Raw genomic sequence first — 17,959 nt, 5'->3', positions numbered from 1 at the left:
ATAAATGCATATTATGTGGTCTTGGTATGCATATATTCCTAGTAATCACAAAGCGCATATTTGTACCCCTATTATATAACATACCTATGATAATAGTAGCAGGTCAGAATTCTGGTTTGTCTAGAAACTTTGAAATAGAAATGGGTATCTTGGATTATCTCATTCAATTACAATATACTATTAATTTGATCTGCTAGATTTCCACCTCCTAAACTCCTCGCCAAAACTACCTTTATGCTTCCCAACATCATCCATGCCCATTGGGATACTTCCTATATCGACCAGCGGTACCATTGATGGTCTTCCATGGGCACATTGGAAAGGCAAGGTGCAGTCCGCTAACCGCTTAACCAGGTCGACACATTCCTCGTGGGAAAGCACGTCGTTGAACATTATGGAACTGCGGCATGCCCTCGAGTTAATCATTTCTAGGATGCCGTGGGGACATCCATGAAGCCTAGCGAGCCAGTGTAATTCGGTAGTGTTATCATCATTCCCCTGCTCCTCCTCCGTTTGCGTGGACCGTAAGACACCGTGGCTTTGCTCGTCAAATTTCCATGCTTCTTTCCTCAATAACTCGATAAGTAAACGGGGTTCCGCACGACATCTTTCAGATATGCTCGGCGGCAACCCAAGGACATTCAATTTCGCCCCTCCTTTCCCCTCGGACTTTGGTTTTGATGCCGAATTGACTTCAAATAGAACCCCCCAATGCGTGAAATACTCCTTGGAGCGTTCGAGTTGACGACTATCCTGACGGGAGACGTCGAAGATGATGGGCTTCTCCAACGGCAATGATTGGGCATAGATCGACTGGTGGCGTTCCTCCATCGGAGAAATACCATCATCTTCCAGAACCACGAAATAATCCTTCATTAAGGCTTCAACCCGACACCGTTCATCCGCGGCATGTTGATCAATCATGACGAGTAATGATGTTTCACCCACTTTACTTTTACCTGGATTGGGTGGGTTGGAGGACAAAGGAACTTTTGTTAATATGAACTTTCTGTCGACCTGGGCTATGATATTGGCATTCCGTAAATCATCTTTAGATAGTCGACCCTCGATATTGTGAGAGGCCTGTGCAAAGTCTACCGACTTCGATTCGCACCCATGAAAACAGTCGCCTGATGCCTTCGTTACTAGGGCCAACGTCTTTGCTTCATCAAAGGCAACGGGGATTGGTGGCTCATGTGACGGAAATACAGGATTTTCCCAGGATGACAAGAGATCGCCTAACCATTTGCTCCTCTCGTCTCTAGGAACTGGTCTGGTGTTTGTGCGTAGCTTCTTTCTCAACGGTAAACGGCTAGCACGCGGCATTTCAGTCGCATTCATTTGAGGCTGTAGCACCAGGCCAGTCCGGTCATCGATAGAAAAGGTTTCTTTGGTCGTTGGATTGGTCCACGAGATTCCCGCATTTTCTTCAATTAACGATGATCCCTCATCTAGGTCCTCCTTTTCGGGGGTGCTCTTCTGGCTAATTTCAGGCACGCTCATTTCGACGTCAGGGAAAGGAAAACGTAACAGCGCGCCATCCGGAGCAACGAGAGGGGTGTTTTCTATATCGTCATCGTCCCCTGTGCATAAAGACCCTGTCATGGGGGTTCGGCTATGACCACACTCTTCAGCTTCTTGTTGGTCCGAGGTGGCCTTCTCATACAGATGAGCATACTGAGGTTGTCCCGACTTAATACGTGTCCATGAATCGAATGGAGATTCAGGTCGTAGTCCAGAGTTACTAGGAGCAAGATTCAACCTAGTAATGGCCAAATCTCCAACGGATGAATGGTTTCGAGGTGTACGAATGCGGCCTGTTTTAGAATCCTCTCTTGGGGTGGAGCTCCTAGATACTGATTTACTATGCCTATCCCGAGAGTTCGATTGTTTAGATGATAAAACCTTGCGAGGCCTGGAATATCTTGGGCGAAAGTGATGCGCCTTGAGAAATTCATAGATTACTGCAGTTATAATATCGACGATTGCCTGTAAATCCTGGTGGCGTTCATTGAAGATTTCATCCACGTCATTACTAGCAAGTCGGGGTGCCTGTTCTTCAAGATTAATTTTGATATAGAACATGGGCCATCGATCAACCCCTTTCCTACCCCGAAGTTCCTGGTTGGTGTACCCGTCTGCTTTGAATCGACGATCCTTAGCTCGCCTATTTTGTTCATCCTCATCGAGATTGCCGGCGACTTCTTCTACACCGAAGCTAGAATTTGCAAATAATCGATTGATCTCTTCGTAAAGGACGTTTGAGCCGTGTTCATTAGACACCGGTTGAATGCCTATGCTGATAAACTGCACCTGTCGAGATATTATTGGAACTAGCGATATTGCCCCTACGACGGAAACTGAACCTGCCGATGCTGTAAGGGGGACCCATAGATCTCGAGAATGATCATCACATAGCTGAGCTTGGAATAATACTCTCGAAACACGAGTGGTAAGGCCAATAATTTCATTTTTCTCGTTCTGGATCATTGAGGACTCCACAGGTATTCGGATCGCAAAAGTGCGCTGGTCTATAGAGTCTCGAAGTGATACAGAGACCTGGCCTGGCCAAGCGAGTAACAAGGCTACAAGGCCGCGTTTTAGTCGTTCCCAATCCTTAGCATGGATACCTCTCTCAGCGTCGATGGCCCTCTGCTTGACTCTCACCGGCATCGACCCAAAGAGGTCCCGGACAGTAGTTCGAGTCCCATGAGGGAAACTTAACAACCTTTGTTCCGGCAACGCAGGGATATGCCGTGCCAAGACTTCAGCGTTGTGGATTTTGATTGTGTTGTGAGAATGATAGCTATGGTGATGAGACGTAATGGAGAGTAATGATAAAGCAGCCACTGATGCTACAAAGGTACCATGCCGACCGTGGATATCTTTACGAGCAGGGAATTTAGACGTATAATGCAATTTGCCTAGCCCACCAGTGGACTTGAATTCGCTCGGTGGAATTCCCAAGCCATTATCCTCAACAGAGCAATTGCCTCGAGTGTAATCGATAGATATGGTAATTTTAGTTGCGTCAGCATCCAGCGAATTCTTTACCAAGCCATATACAACACTATTAAGCGAAGTTATGGTGGTAGACGACTTGATCTGGGCAATGACATGCTCCGGCAAATGCTGGATAGACATTGCTGAGCAGGAGAGTTCTCTTCGTTTCTCATCATCATCATTCGCCCAATCGTTTGATGTTTATCATGGTAAGGTATTGGTGTTATCTTTCAAGATTCAGATCAGCCCTGAAAGTCGGACGGTTTTAGTTTAGGTAACAGGTGTAGCACTGAGACTATTGAGTTGAATATTGAAGTTAAAGGAGGGCGAGGACGGCATTTCAGCCACATTGTCTTAGGTAAAAAGAATGGGTGGATAGCTGATGACGTAATATTTAATGTTCCAGGCTCAGCAGGCTCAGGTGGAGAATGCATCAGCCTCAGAAATTGGGGGGTAAAGCAGGGGTCCATTTCCGGATAGTTTAATTGGTCCGTGCTTGGTCGGTAACAGATTTGGTCCAAGGCCGCAGTTCCAGGTCCAGGTCCATCGCACTTCTACAACTTCCCATCACCGATGATGCTATTTCTCATAGAAACAACTTCACCCCTACATAGCGTTTGTCAACTACATATGTGGGCAATTTGAGCACATTAGGCCGCATCCATTTCTACCAAACCACTGAAGCCTAACATATATTGATTATCTTCAAACACTAAGCCTTTAGGTCTCAAGATTTGATTTTAAAAAAGGAAAAAGAAGCGAAAAGAATTATAGCCCCATCGATCTCTCTGTCCACAAACGGTACATAACACATTGACTGGATCGTCATCGCATAACTGCCCAACTCCATCTAAGCACGTACATCTGCGCATGCGGATTAACTCACTCATCAATTGGCACACTGAGGCCTCGCGCCAATACATCGGATACGATTTTTTAATCCGAAGCCCACCCAAGTCCCCGCATTTGCCCTTTAACATCCTTTACACATCGTCGTCGTTCGGTGAAACTTAACCTTGGAAACCTTTGATCCAACAAATTTTATAGTTTAACCGCCACCGCTGCCACTCTATCACCATCTATCTCCCAGCCCCAGATGGCTATGACTGAGACATCCCCACTTCCTCCTGGTACTGGTAAATACTCTCTCGGAATCTCATTCTATTTATCATCCGTTCTTTAACTCCGTACTCCATACATCCCTTCCTTGACCTTCACCCTGGCTCTAACCCGTCTCTTCCACATTCTTAACTTCCAAATTCATCTAGGCGACGAGACCACTACTCTAACACGTGCTACTACGATGGTAGATCGTCAAGAACGCACAGGTCGCAGACGACCTTTCTCGACATGGGTCAAGAAGCTCGCCAACTTCAAGAGCGGCTCGTCCTCTGCCGCCGCCGAGAGCAGCCGACACAATAGCCATTCCAAGCGCGATACCACTCCTAAGGCCACTAAGAAGCGATCCACCAAGAATAACAACCCGTACCCGCAATCTGGCCGCATCGGCATCGCCATCCAACCCACCCATCAGAGTGACCCGTCCTTCTCCACGTCCCACAGCGCCAGACTGTCGGATCCTTCGTTAGCTCGAAGAAGCCACTCGTCGACAGGAACATCCAATGGCGAGGCCGTACCTCCCACCGCCGGCGGTATGTCCGCGGCACCCACCGTGTCCACTGACTACGAAGCCGCCCACTCCCTCCACGCTCCTTCGCATATGGCATCATCCGTAACGGGCACCAGCCGTACCGCGTACGGGGGTGTCGACTCCCGAAAAGGAGGAGACAGCACTTTCTCCTCTCCCGCGCCCTCGGTGCGCTCCTTAACGACGACACTCACGACCATCCAGTCATTAGGCCCTAATGGCGCCGTTAACGGCCCAACCCACACCGGTCACTCCTCCAACCAAGCCAACTCCAATTACCAGACCGTCCAGTTCACACAGCCCTTCCCCACCAACTCTCCCGCATCTGCGATCCCGCCATACCTAGCACCACACTCGGGGTCAGGCCATCCTACGACATACAGTATGGCCACTGCCAACAATCTGCTCACAGACAACGCATCCATCTTAACCCTCGCGTCGTCCAGCAAGCGCCGGCGCCGGCGATCTATGGACACCGACGCCTCGGTGCGTGCGCTTGCGCCTTCCTCCCTCTGGGGCGGCAGCCGCGAGTCGCTTCCGCTCAGCGTACTTAGCGCCAACATCGACGGCAGCGGCGGCCTTCACCAATCCACCTCGCGCATCGCCGCCGGCGAGCGTACAAGCATATACTCCACCACAGCAATGCCCGGCGAGCGGAACAGCCTGTACGCCACTAACACCGGAAACGCTGGGAAGCAGAACATCACGGGCGACGCGGCTAGCGTGCGCAGTGGGTTCCTAGGCCACGGGCGCGCGGATAGTATCAGTGGCAGTGTGGCTGGCGTGAGCAGCCCTCTCGCGTCGCCGCGTGAAGCTGCTGAGAAGGGAGCTGTGGCCGAGGAAAGGGATGAAGGGGTGGTGATGGGGAAGGATAGGGAGTAGGAGGGAGGAGAATAACAAAGGTCCATATGGTACCTGAGGAAAATGGCTAGTCGCTTAAGGGGAAGATAGATCTTCACAAGAGACCATACTGTCACAGTTTCAAATTCGTCGACACAGTGTTTCGAGAGTTTATTTGGAGGTTAGCAGGGTACGAATAATGGTTTAAACGTGGCGGCACACCACATTCCATAACAAACGGGACGGACTACGGTAATGGGGGAGGGGGAGGTGTTTCTGTTTTCCAGCTGCTTTTTACAGTTCAGGGGCGGACGACGAACACTCATCACTTGGCTCGACGGCCGTCACAGGAAGGATCAAGGCATGGGATTGGAGTGGCAAATTAGATACCCGTTTACTGAATTTACTACAAGATTGCGATTTTGGGATACGCTGAGTTTGCATCTGAATTTGCTGTGTTCTATTCTGGTTGTGATCCTAAAAGGGTCTCTATATATAAGGGTAAAAGTAAAGGTGAAAAGTAAACTTCAATGAGTGAATGCGAAGTAAGTCCTATGAACAGGAGACATGAGTATATACAAATCCTCCGATCCGTCAGGCGAAGTCTCGCCATGTCCAATCCAACGAAATTTGTACGGTTGAGCTAGATACTCGAGTATGTAAATGATCCACCAATTCCTGCCTGCTTGCTATGTTAGAAGTGGCCGTCGCTTGGGACCTAATAGATAGAAATAGATAAAACTCGAGGGCGACGAGGTTTCAGATAACTGGTAATGAGATCAGTAAGGCAGGGGGTCGAGATCCAAGCCTTCGACGTAGAACTTGAAAGAGTCGTTCCTGCCATGATTGTTAGATAAACAGCTATTGAATTATAATAAGGATTCTGGAGCACGAGGCGAGGAGAAACAAGCATGAAGGGAGACATGAGGAATAACGTGAGGAATAATACGAGGGTAAAATAAGGAAATATAAGCAAAAATTATATCCATACCTAGAATAACTCCCAGCCGCATCCAGGTCGAGCCTTCCACGGATGCAATCATCGAAGTCAACATCCGCGTAAATGATGCCCTTCTCGTCCTCCCACTGCGGTCCGGCAATGACGTCGCCGAACGGAGAGATAATGGCGGACCCGCCACGAGAGAGGAAGGTTCTAGCACCACCGGAGGTCTTTGCCGGTGCAATCGCTGCCTCTTCGACCACGGCAGACGACGAGATCTTCTTTTCTCCGTTGGGAAGGACGATTTCATTTCCGTCCTCGTCGACGATGGAGCTTCTTCGGCCGTTAGAAACGCCGTTCGTTGCCGTTCCGTGCGCGGAAGAATCAACGGCCGAGCCCTCGGGCACGCACATGTTCGAGCTAACGACGAAACAGCGGCCCTCGAGGGCTACGGTGCGCACCACTACATCAGTTTATATCAGTATTCATCTTGTAACATATATTTCCTCATAAAATAAGGGTAAGGACTTTACTTACGCCCTAGCCAGGCGTCGCGATTGTCCGCCGTAGGCGCAAGATACAGATTCACGTTTTGCGCGTAGAGGCTCTGTCGCAGAAGCGGCATATAATTCTCCCAGCAGATCGCGGCGGCGAGATTGATGCGAACGCCGCGGATGGTGGTGCTCACTGCTTTGAGGGTTGCTGGCGAGCCCGCCGCCCAGATAAGCCGTTCTGAACCCGTCTGTGTCTCGTTAGCTAGTTACTCCGCATATCGATGTTCGAAAACAAGTATAAGCCCAAGTCAATGTCAGTATTTGATTTGCCACGCAATCTGCATCCCATCCAGCTAAGTCCAGTCCTATTCATCTGGTACGGATTCCCGTATTATCCTATTTTCTAGATCCCGAAGCTCTTTTCTAGCCTTTACGAGTTCAGTACGTTTTCCCGTAGCACCGTAGATCATCTGAAGATATCGCAGAGATATTATTTCGTCCCTTGGTGGTATCTTATGTTGTCTCGCTATGTCCACAGCCATTGAGAACCCGCTCTCGGCTTCATCGAAGTTGCCTAAGCGCAAGGAGATACTTCCGCCCATTGTCGCCAGAGAACAAGCTTCTTCCGGGTTTATTGGGAACTTTACACTCATTCCCTCGGTGTCTAATATGGTTTGGATTGTACCATGTGCCTCAATAAGTCGATGTCTTGGCGTCGTCTCGTCAAGGTTCGCTATCATTAAGCGTACTTGGACAAGAAAGGAACGTAACATAGAACTAGGCCAATCTGGATGAGAGGCTAGCCAGTTCTGATATTGTTTCATTACTTCCACCATGCCTTCCAATGAGTTTGGTGCAAACCTCCAAGCCCTTCGAGCGAGTTCAACGACATCGTCGTCTGGGCCGAGATAAGTTGCTAGTTCTTGAAATAGGACTCGTAGAACATCCTCGACTATGTCGTCAAAACCTTCCTCTATAGCGACGGCATCTTTCCATATCAAAGTCAATGGGTGCTTTATACCAAGAACCAGTGAAGAAAGTTCTCCGACATGCATTCGAAACATCCGAAGTAAGAGAGGATGTCCAGGCCAGGTAAAACGTAAAAGATAGAGTAACATGATTATAAACTCAGGTATCTCATCCTTCATAGCATCTTTTAATCGATTCAGAGACGAGTCCAAGACCTCGAACATTTCTGTAGGAGTGGTAGTGCGTTCCATGGATAAGTGTAGGGATGCGAGTTCATCCCACGCACCAATCATGCTTGACCTTGAATTGACGAGAACCGACGGTGCGGAATTTCGAGTGGCATACCCTTCGGGGGTCAATACCCAGCGAGATTGAGGACCAGTTGCGCATGCTCCCATATAATCTCTCAGGACAGTCATAATCTCCTCCAATTTCCGAACATCTGGCGGCGAAGGAAGAGCAACCGGCACTGGCGATGGTGTCCGGCAAACGATTATCCCAGACGGTCTTTTCTCATAAACACCTTCTAGCCTAGACAAGAGATCCGGTCTGCCTTCCACGTAACGCTGTATTTTCTCGAAGTCCACCCGCCGACCTCTAATGAAAAATTCGGAAGCCTTTCCGGCGGATTCTCTCTCAGCTTTCTGACGGAGTAATTCTACGACTTCGTGCTCTTTAAGTTTCTTGTCGAAACCCCAAGCTTTAATTCTTTTCTTGTACATTCCTATCCTACACACTATGAGAACGGTGCTTGTAGCAAAGTGCAGGGATATTCAGGCGACTTACGTAGCGTAGAATTTATGTTCCCTAGCCATAGTTTATTCAACCTGTTTAAGAGTTTTGTTCTGTTCCAGGTAGAGCTTCTTGATGGTGTCTTTATATGCCTCCCATTCTGGGGGCATTGCGTAGGGTTTTGGTCGATGTTGAAGTTGTAGACCAGAGTATGGTACGACAGGCTGCGGTTGTGAATACATCTTGGAGCACGTAGACTCTGTGGTGTCCCAGGTGAAGTCATTGAAAGTGCAAGAAGGCCTTTAATAGGGATTTGCTAGATAAATCAATAGCCATGTAAGGCTATGGGAATGGTCACATTTAGTCTCGCAATCCTCGAGCTGATGTCCAAATGGTCTGATGGAGCTGCAAATGCGATTGGTCGATCCGACAAGGATATTTGCTGATTGAACATTTCTCGTTTGGGAAAGATTAAGGATTGCGTAGATAAACACCATCACATCAAGCCCCTTAATTAGTAATTTTAAGAGAAATTCAAACTTACTGGTTGGACCTTTCTTCTCTTCCCAATGACTCCCAGCTTCGGGCAAACATAGACGACAGAGCAATACAAACTGCCGCCAGCTTTCTCCACGAGCCCAACGACGATAAAGACCCCCGTGTCCCTCGCGATTCGTTCAAGCTCCTCCCTGGTTCCATCACCCCTGCTCACCGGCGATCGTCCATCCCTAGCCTCAGTCGCATCGGCCCCCAACTGTCTCTTTACCCACGCCTCACCGGCTCCAGCCCCATCTCCAACCGTATCTCCCAAATCAACGGAACCCTTAAAATAGCGTAAGAAGTCATTGCGACCCTCTTCGGTTCGAGAGCCAATTTTGCACCCAAAATCTAGGCCGCGGGGATAACCACCAAGATAAGCTTCTGGGAGCAACAAAATGTCAGCCTTATTAGCAGCCGCACGGATGGCTACATCTTCTAGCTGCAGAAGGGTTTCTTTGGTCGTCGCCAGCGTTCCTGGAGAGGCCGTAGCGAGCCGGATCGTCGGAGGCGTCATTTTAGAATTGCGTGAATTATTATTCGTCGCCTAGAGAATGCAGTGCAGCAAGGTGTGAGATATGGATTGAGGCCCTATATATATGCCAAGATTGTCCTAAAGCGATATTTGTTATTAGATATCTTAAATATCTGATGCAAGAGTTAGGTAACGAAAACTGGAAGTATCCACGGATCTCCCCTCATTCAACTACAGCACGCAATTTGGAACCTACCCCACTTTGTCCCGTGATCTGGGGTACAGTAGTTCAACGTTTAGTGCAGCTGTTTGGGAACCGTAGGCATGGAATAGGCAGGTACAGCGCTAGCTATGAGGCAGGTGCAACCACTAGATATATCGTCAAGCCAGTTGTCGCTCATATACCTTTGAGTCATACTCTGACCGCACGGCAGAATCAGCACCAGGAATTTCTGTCGACCTTATGCTACTTAACACGGGCACCAAAATGTCTATTTTATTTTATTTTATCTTCTTACAACAACAAACTGTGCAAGCTCTTCTCGTCCTCGTCCCTGACCATTCCAAAAATCTTCTACTTCACCGTGCACTCTCTCACTCTCCTTTACTTAATTCTGACCAATTTTATTTTCAAAAACTTTACTTTACTTTTTTCTCATCACACCTGCTCGATAGTAACTTGGTTCTGTGAATTTCATCACACCATCTTTACTATATCACTTTCATCAAGGTACGTTAACTTCCACCATCATTTCCACGATATCACAACACCACAACACTTCCATTACATCAATCCTATAAAGTCGACGGCTTGAAGTTAAATTGATTCCATCGCTTATCTGCATCTTCGTTGCAATAATTCATTCCATCTCTGACGATACTTGATCTGTATTGGATCATTAGTATCGCGTCAACCGCACCACATCAATTCGTCTGATTAATTACATTGAACTTCCCAATATTTTCCGACACCGTCTTCACTCCATAGCTGCACTACTCACAAAGCCTCAAGGACTACTTCGCGTCGATTATATCCAAGTCGAACTCATCACGATAAACCCACCGTACCCAATTTTCTTAAGGTAATTTTTCACCTACGTTACCATCGTCACGGTAGTTCATTACTAACAATGCTCCAGTCTTCGAACTTTCTCTCGAACACCACCTCATCACGGTCATCATGATGCGTAACGAGTCATCCGACGCTTTGTGGCAAGTTCCCCCAACATCTTCACAAAGATAACCCAACTTACTAACCTCACGTATAGCGCTCTTTTCCAAAAGCTCACCATTACAAGCCCTCCCAAGCCCACCACCACCACTTATGGCCGTTTCCCACCCGAGCTCTGGATGATGATCAGAGACATCCTCGAGAAGGAGGATGACCGCGCCTCTCTCGCCGCCCTAACCCGCTGCAACACCAAATTTCGAAGCATCATGGAGACGCACCTGTACATGCGCTTCATCACCAACAGCAAGCAGCCCGTCCGCGTCCGCTCTCTCGCCAGCTTCATCCACGCCGTCGGCAACTCGCCGCGCCTCGCCTCCTTCGTCAAGGCGGCCAGGATCAGCACCGTAATCCCCGGCGGCGACCGCGTCCTCATGTACGGATCCGAGTTCGCCGAGTTCCTCGTCAACGTCGCCCCTTCCATCCAATACCAGCTGATGAGGTCGGTCAACGGAGCGCCGCTGTCGATTTACAGACTCGCGACGGCCATGATGGAAGTTCTCCCCACCCTGCTGCCCAACCTGCAAGACTATCACATGCACACGGGAATCTTCGGAGACAGCGCCGTGAACCCCTGGTGGTTGTCCTACCCTAACTTCTGGGCAATGAAGACCCCCCAAAACCGTCTCCATCACCTAACAGACCTGACTATCACGCAGGTAGAGCCGACCTGGCATTTCACCACATTCTTCATCCTGCACTGCTGGTCCCGGGTGGCGCCCAACATACGCTCCCTCGCCGTGCGGACCATAGCCAAGGACCCGACCCCAGGGCGCCAGCACGCCTTCACCAAGCGTCGGCGGCAGCTAGCGCCGAGCAGCGCGCTGCGCCTCGCCATCCGCAACCTGCGAGACTTCCGCTTCCAGTGCGACGACTACGACGAGGTCATGGAACTCTTCCACTTCCTCTGGCGCTGCCGCAAGATCGAGCGCATCGACCTCGAGCTGAAGGACCCCGGTTTCCCCTGGGACGGCTTCGTCCTCGATTCCGTCAACGACTGGCTCTGGGAGATCCGCCGGAACTGTCTGGAGCCTGCCCTGCTTCCCGCTGCCAGGCCTCCCGATCTTGGTCCCGATCACCCCGTCTGGACCGGAATCTTCACCCTCCGATACCACACCAATATGAAGCAGGTGATCATCAACCAGGACATGCTGGAGCTCATCGCCGGTGTTCACAGACTCCCATACGGACAGAAGGACCTGGTACGATTCCTACCCAAGTCTCTGCAGGTCCTATACCTCTGTGATCTCAGCGTCCGATCTATGTCTGCGATCTAGTTCTTCGCAGGTCATGTCAGACGCGGCCGGTACCCCGATCTCGAGAAGCTTCGGGTCTCCAGTAGGGGTGTTGATGGATGGGCGGGGACAGCCATAAACCGTGAGGACTGTCACCACATGGAAACATGGTTCGAGGGCACCAAGGTGACGGTCGAGTTCTGCGAGAACTCACAGGTTCGGACGCACTGATAGCTGCATATCAACCCCAACCTGGTGCTATTGGCATGTTAATGGTGCTTTCTGGAAACCTTCCTCAGGGTCTGGATTTCTATACTCACAGAAGAGCCAGAACCAGGATGGGTCTTGAAGCCACAAAAAGTAGCTGGAGATGATAACATTGGGTTGTATCCGGTTAACTCACCACGGTGTTCCCCGCAGTTTGGGTTCTTAGGACGGTGCAGAGGGGATAGGCTGGATACCTAGAATTCAATCAGATTACAATGGGAATGTGGGTGTGCAGATAAACACCTTGGTAGATAGTCTGCTTTTAGGTGTATAAACAATCCTCACTTACCTCCCTCACAAAGGTTTTTTTTTTTTTTTTTAAACTTGAAAGTAGGCACATCTATCCTGTCCGAGTGAAAATGTCAATTCATAGTACCCAGCAACCAATCGTGAACAAGCAGAGAAAGAAGACCTAGCCATGGCACCAGTCGTGCCCCTTATTGATTAACGAGTCCGATCGTGGTTGTGCTCACTATTCCATAGACTGCAAATAGTTAGCCCATTCGAACATGGGAGTTATGAAATATCATATCAATGAACCCATGAAAGGAACGACACTTATTTAGATGAATGAAACTCTATTTATTAGTTTCTTTGATGAAAGTGAGAAGACCAACTCCACTGCCTGATGCCTCAATGCCATCTACTCAGGGGTGGGTATCTCTGAACAGGTATTAGTAGTCCTGTGAGGACCGTGAATCATTTATACATCGTTAAGAACCACATGCAATCTCAATGTCGTCGCATCGTCAAGTGAAGAGAATCCTTATCATCGTGAACCATCCATCCATGCACAAGCCGACCAATAGCATTATGTGACTTGATCGTCTACCCCCTCACATTAAGTGCATTGCTTCCCACGACCCGAAACTCCACCTAACCTCGTCAAAGACTCGTCAAGATGCCTACAGCATCAGTGCAGCCAAGCCGGCAGCGGCAATGAAGCCGGCAGGTGCTGCGGTGCGCTGAGCCGCAGGGTTCGATGTGGACGAAGCCGACTCGCTGGCCGAACCGGTACGAGATTCGCTGCTACCACTCTCGGAGGCCTGGCTGCTTGCGGCTTCTGTGCTACTAGCAGTAGTCGTCAAGGTTGAACCATTTGTTGTGATGGTCGACGCAATCACGCTTGCGGTACTGGATCCAGACTCAGATGCAGACTCGGATCCAGAGACAGCTGTACCTGAAGAAGAAGCTTCCCCTGAGAAGATGGTACTGGTGACAGTAGATTCGACAGCACTTCCGCTAGCGGTGAAGGAAGTCTCGAAGGTTGCGGTCGAAATAGGGACAGATCCGGTGGCACCATCTAAGGATCAACCATTAGGACACATTGTAAAATATAAAACATCATTTCTACCAGTGGTAGAATAACTGGATAACTTACTGCTGTTTGATCCTTGGGATCCCTTTGACTTTGTTAGCAAAGATTCGAACAATAACTAGGGAAACGAAGTCTTACAACTATTGGGTTGTTGGTAGGAGAAGCGGTTGCCACAACGGTGGTAGAAGCAGTGGGATTGGTTCCAGTCTAGAGGTCATGAGTTAGCTGATATCAACATTAATACTAGACCATAATAACTTACAGCAGTGGGAATACCAGATACGTCAACACCGACACCTAACGAAAGATTAATATGGATTTTGTATTACAAGATTTAACGATGTTATGATGAAGTACTCACTAGCACAGTATTGACTACCATACTGGATGACTTGCTGTGCGAGGGATTGGTCCTGGCACGACTCCGTAGCGCAGTCTCTAACTCCGTATATGAAGTTCGGTTTGGCGCAGAGGCACGAGGGTGCGACGTTGGTGCAACCGAGGTCGGAAGCCTGGTTCAACATGTTGTTGATACAGGTTTTCTACTAGAGTCAGCATCATTCATCTAGAGCCAGGTGAACAGAAGATTACTTACACCACAATCAGGAAATCCTGAAGGATAGGTAATATCCTGGGCTGCAACCATGGCGGCGCCAACACTAATAAGGATCGCAGAAGTCTTCATCTTGAACGATGCTGGATGTGGATTTCGAAAGGTTGAGACTGGTTGATTGGCTACCAAGAATTGTAAGAATTTTGTTATCAAAAGAAGATCGTAAAAATGGATGCTCAAAAAGCGTGCAAAATTCTGAAGATGCGTGGGATGAGGGCGTTTGCAGTTGTGATGCTTGTGGAAGATGAATGTGTTTCTGAGTTTTTGATGTGGGAAAATGTTGTGAGGGACAAGGAGAAGAATGGGATTTCAAGGTTTGGGAGGAAGAGGGAATAAGCAGTCAGGGAGTAAGGGAGGGGCCAGTTTTGATTATCGGTGGACAGAAACACAATGAGGTAGGCACTCATGTAATAGGAAGCAGGTGCGATGCTCATCTAAACTTAGAGGAAAGCGTACCTGAATTCCCGTGTGAGGTAGTAATTTCCTTCAGCTGTGTAAGTACTTGTGTGATGTAAGACACGAAACGAAGTTGCAGAGGGGAAACAATCTCGGTATTGCGAAGTGACCGACTTGAGAAGAGGACATAAAACGTCTCACACTATAAAATGATGAAGATGTGAAGATGGAGGTGAAGATGAGGGTGAAGACTATGGAGCATATGCGAGGATATGAATGCATATGACGTCTAGTAGGAAAGGACGAAGACGGTATGAATATGGAAACACCTGTATCCGTTACAGATTGGCAGTTGTATGGCTACTCACCGATAAAAACGGGAAGAGAATTCAAGGTTGTGTTAGTGATCTAGACCTTTGTCGCTCTGTTTGATTTGAAGATGGAAGTTGGAGGTGGAGGTGGAGGTTGAAGGTGGAAGATCAATGAGAAAGAGTCAACAAAAATGGGCAATTTCAAATTTTGTTACTTGCAGTTGCCTTTTTATGTGACAGGCGGAATTATGGAGGACCCGTGATAGAAACAAATATTGGGATGGAGATCGGCTTGCAAAGCGATTAAATATGTATCCATGGAGATCAACCTTGTTGAACTTGACCTGTACTTGCCATTTCATCTCAAGTGCCTTATGTAATATGATTGCTATAGTTTCGTCATGTAACGCCCAGTACTATCGTGCAACTTAGCAATTACCTGCATGAGGACCCATGAATGGCACCTGCGATACGTACGGCGGTACTGGTTGATTCGGATCCCTGTCCATGTTCTATACACGTGCCTCCCGCGTCAATGTTCGTACTTGCACGTAGTAAGCACCGTGGACTCGATACATATCTTGATTATTGGTCTATCGTATATGCGCTACTAGGTATGCTATGTTCATACTGCTCTAGACAATCTATATCAACTCCCCAACCTCCTTGTCCATCCCCGACAGTTCGGTAGTCGATATTATCATTAGCCTTGACAGCAATTAAAACTTAAGCATACATGGCTAGTAGGTACCTTAGTGTCGGGCTATCCATAGGTAATAGTCTTGATTCAGATCGCCCGTAAGGTAATTTAGTTTACTTGGCACGGGACTTGACAGCTTAGATCGACCTACATCATCGAGTAGGCCATCAACTATTCAGCTACCTTGGTTACGAGAAAGTCGCTAGACTACCAGTTAGAAAGCAGGGCTAAGCAAGGCAAGGCAATTTACGGGCTGTATCCTAGTGGTGATGACGGTCCGTCGTTTACATTCGAGCTGTATTCGAGCTGTTCTGGAGCTGTGCTGGCCGAATGAGGGAAAGCTAATATAACTGTAGTCTGCATGTGGAAATATTGGATGATAGTATGCAAGCAATACTAACCATGACGGGTAGGAGCATACATGATTGCGAGTACGATACTGAATAATATCTCTGACACTGGTGATCAGAAAATTTCTATCGTATCCACTCGCATGTACAATGGTATCATCACTGAAGACACTTGGGATTGCCAATGCTGTAGACTCCAGTCGCCCTATGGGAGCAAACTTCGATATCTTGCACGTGGTTCCTGTTATCCACATGGATAGGATGTTGCCCTCTTGTCACAAATCAAGCCACCGAATTAGCTTGACTGCCTGACAGGCAAAGTGGACACTGACACTGCTGTCATTAATTCGGTAGTCACCAATCCTATGTAAATTATGGATCTCCATGATGTTATCAACTTCAAGTTGTTGAAACAAAGCAAGAAAATCCCGGGCTTTGGAGAAGAGAAAAAACTTGGTAGAACTGATCTCACCTCTACGAAACATTTTGCAAGGGCTGGAACTAAGGTGATTACTGCATATGGACAACTGGACATGTCAACCCGGCGATCTGATTGGTTCATAATCTCTAGGGCGATGTAACCTGCAGATTACCTGCTATGAATGCCGCTAGCCGTAGAACCCGCGTGGCTCTAGCTGATCCTACAGCCTGGGTTGCATTGCTAGAAACAGTTTAAGGCTTCTAAATAGTAAATTTCTAGCGCAGCTGGAGCACGAATATGTATTGTTGTCTTCGGACCAACATTGAATTATTCGGGTTTAGAACTAGAATGCCCAAGACTGCTAGGAGTACTATAGAAAGAGAAAGTCTACGTGCCACAATTGGACACCGCTAAGAAAATCTAAAGTCGAGAATGCAAGGAACAGTCGGAGCTACCTCCTGTTTACCACTGATGTCATAATCTTAGCAGCCAATAGTATAGGGATCCCCGCTACCTGATCCATGCACATGTGCTCTCGATCTTGCCCCGCATGAGCTGTTCACTTCTCCACTCCACCTCCAAAAAAATAGCTTAAAGCGTTCCTGGTTCAACAACAAACCAACAAATCAACCATCTGTTTTTCTGAAGCGAGGTAACTTCCAAGGTTGGTTCCAAGTTTCCTGCATTGCCAGTCCATCGCAATTGTTTATATTGTCGTTAATATCGCGATACTCACGATATTCGCGATTTCAAGAAGATCGGCTCTGTCATCCTATCGTATAAGGCCCTAACCGAAAACAAATATCCATGGATGCCTTACGTCGTAGTAGAGAAAAGCAAATTTGACCAGGTGGGGGAAAAGAACATCTACTTGCCTCTCAATTGATTTGCTAATGTGACAAAAGAAACCTACTCAGTCACATCAGGTTTTCATGACTGAAATTCTGCCTTGACGGTTAACTGTCTTGGTCTGTTCCGGCGTTGTGGTTTGATGCTATTCCGATCTGTGCTACTCCAACCACCCCACAGCCAGCCTTGGAGGTTACCAAGCCGCTCGTTAACCCGGGAACAGCTTCCGTTCTAGTTTAGAAGTCTACAAAGGTGAGTGGGTCGCCGGGACTTGCAGATGAATCCACACCTGGCTGCTCACCGTCTTGTTTCAATATTCAATATCGAAACCGTGGGGTTGATCAGACACCGAACTCACGAAGGACCAGACGGCAACTTTTGATCCTAGGCTTATCTCCCATTTCCGTGACGGTCGGTCCTATTGAATAGAGATAAAATATAAATTTCGGCTTACGGCAAACATTCTACTGTGATTAGGTAGTTATCACGTTCAAATATCCCGCCTAAAAAGCTAAGGAGAGCGAGAATCTTCGCCGGGAAGAAATTCCTCGCCAAGTGAAACACCTGGAAATTTTGCACCACCGTTCTGTGCGACTATTGATGGCAACTACAGAACAATCCTCCCTCACTGCT

General features: G+C 48.1%; 5 protein-coding genes across 5 annotated transcripts; 2 read left to right on the top strand and 3 right to left on the bottom strand.

The window, feature by feature from the left end:
• Positions 1 to 111: 111 nt before the first annotated feature.
• F4807DRAFT_440129 (uncharacterized protein) lies at positions 112 to 3,332 on the bottom strand. The gene has a single exon (XM_047999271.1). The coding sequence runs from the start codon at positions 3,142 to 3,144 to the stop codon at positions 181 to 183; it is 2,964 nt and encodes a 987-aa protein (XP_047850684.1). The 5' UTR covers positions 3,145 to 3,332; the 3' UTR covers positions 112 to 180.
• Positions 3,333 to 3,549: 217 nt separating this feature from the next.
• F4807DRAFT_440124 (uncharacterized protein) lies at positions 3,550 to 5,919 on the top strand. The gene is made up of 2 exons (XM_047999270.1): positions 3,550 to 4,139; positions 4,314 to 5,919. Exons 1-2 carry the CDS (start codon positions 4,100 to 4,102, stop codon positions 5,531 to 5,533), a joined length of 1,260 nt encoding a protein of 419 aa, XP_047850683.1. The 5' UTR covers positions 3,550 to 4,099; the 3' UTR covers positions 5,534 to 5,919.
• Positions 5,920 to 9,972, bottom strand: F4807DRAFT_440115 (carbon-nitrogen hydrolase). Its single transcript, XM_047999269.1, has 4 exons — positions 9,171 to 9,972; positions 6,969 to 7,173; positions 6,483 to 6,894; positions 5,920 to 6,328 (listed from the first exon to the last, which is right to left on the bottom strand). Exons 1-4 carry the CDS (start codon positions 9,678 to 9,680, stop codon positions 6,271 to 6,273), a joined length of 1,185 nt encoding a protein of 394 aa, XP_047850682.1. The 5' UTR covers positions 9,681 to 9,972; the 3' UTR covers positions 5,920 to 6,270.
• Positions 9,973 to 10,247: 275 nt separating this feature from the next.
• On the top strand, positions 10,248 to 12,562 carry F4807DRAFT_440113 (uncharacterized protein). The gene has a single exon (XM_047999268.1). The coding sequence runs from the start codon at positions 10,989 to 10,991 to the stop codon at positions 12,141 to 12,143; it is 1,155 nt and encodes a 384-aa protein (XP_047850681.1). The 5' UTR covers positions 10,248 to 10,988; the 3' UTR covers positions 12,144 to 12,562.
• Positions 12,563 to 13,015: 453 nt separating this feature from the next.
• F4807DRAFT_463927 (uncharacterized protein) lies at positions 13,016 to 14,371 on the bottom strand (the record flags this gene model as incomplete). The annotated part of the gene is made up of 7 exons (XM_048002042.1): positions 13,016 to 13,031; positions 13,278 to 13,671; positions 13,750 to 13,771; positions 13,825 to 13,893; positions 13,949 to 13,983; positions 14,048 to 14,228; positions 14,282 to 14,371. The coding sequence occupies 7 exons, from the start codon at positions 14,369 to 14,371 to the stop codon at positions 13,016 to 13,018; spliced, it is 807 nt and encodes a 268-aa protein (XP_047850680.1).
• Positions 14,372 to 17,959: the final 3,588 nt, after the last annotated feature.

This window comes from Annulohypoxylon truncatum, assembly GCF_022578515.1.
Source record: "Annulohypoxylon truncatum strain CBS 140777 unplaced genomic scaffold F4807scaffold_36, whole genome shotgun sequence".
NCBI classification, from domain to species: Eukaryota; Fungi; Ascomycota; class Sordariomycetes; order Xylariales; family Hypoxylaceae; genus Annulohypoxylon; species Annulohypoxylon truncatum.
Note: the sequence above shows the minus strand (reverse complement) of the source record. Positions and strands in the feature narration are given on the sequence as shown.

Excerpts from the sequence above, each read along its gene's own strand:
- F4807DRAFT_440129 (XM_047999271.1), bottom strand. The coding sequence starts at position 3,144 with ATGTCTATCCAGCATTTGCCGGAGCATGTCATTGCCCAGATCAAGTCG.
- F4807DRAFT_440124 (XM_047999270.1), top strand. The coding sequence starts at position 4,100 with ATGGCTATGACTGAGACATCCCCACTTCCTCCTGGTACTG. Across the intron at positions 4,140-4,313 it reads CCCACTTCCTCCTGGTACTG|ATCGTCAAGAACGCACAGGT; the intron begins GTAAATACTCTC and ends CTACGATGGTAG.
- F4807DRAFT_440115 (XM_047999269.1), bottom strand. The coding sequence starts at position 9,680 with ATGACGCCTCCGACGATCCGGCTCGCTACGGCCTCTCCAGGAACGCTG. Across the intron at positions 6,895-6,968 it reads TCGCGACGCCTGGCTAGGGC|TGGTGCGCACCGTAGCCCTC; the intron begins GTAAGTAAAGTC and ends AAACTGATGTAG. Across the intron at positions 6,329-6,482 it reads GCGGCTGGGAGTTATTCTAG|GAACGACTCTTTCAAGTTCT; the intron begins GTATGGATATAA and ends CAATCATGGCAG.
- F4807DRAFT_440113 (XM_047999268.1), top strand. The coding sequence starts at position 10,989 with ATGATGATCAGAGACATCCTCGAGAAGGAGGATGACCGCGCCTCTCTC.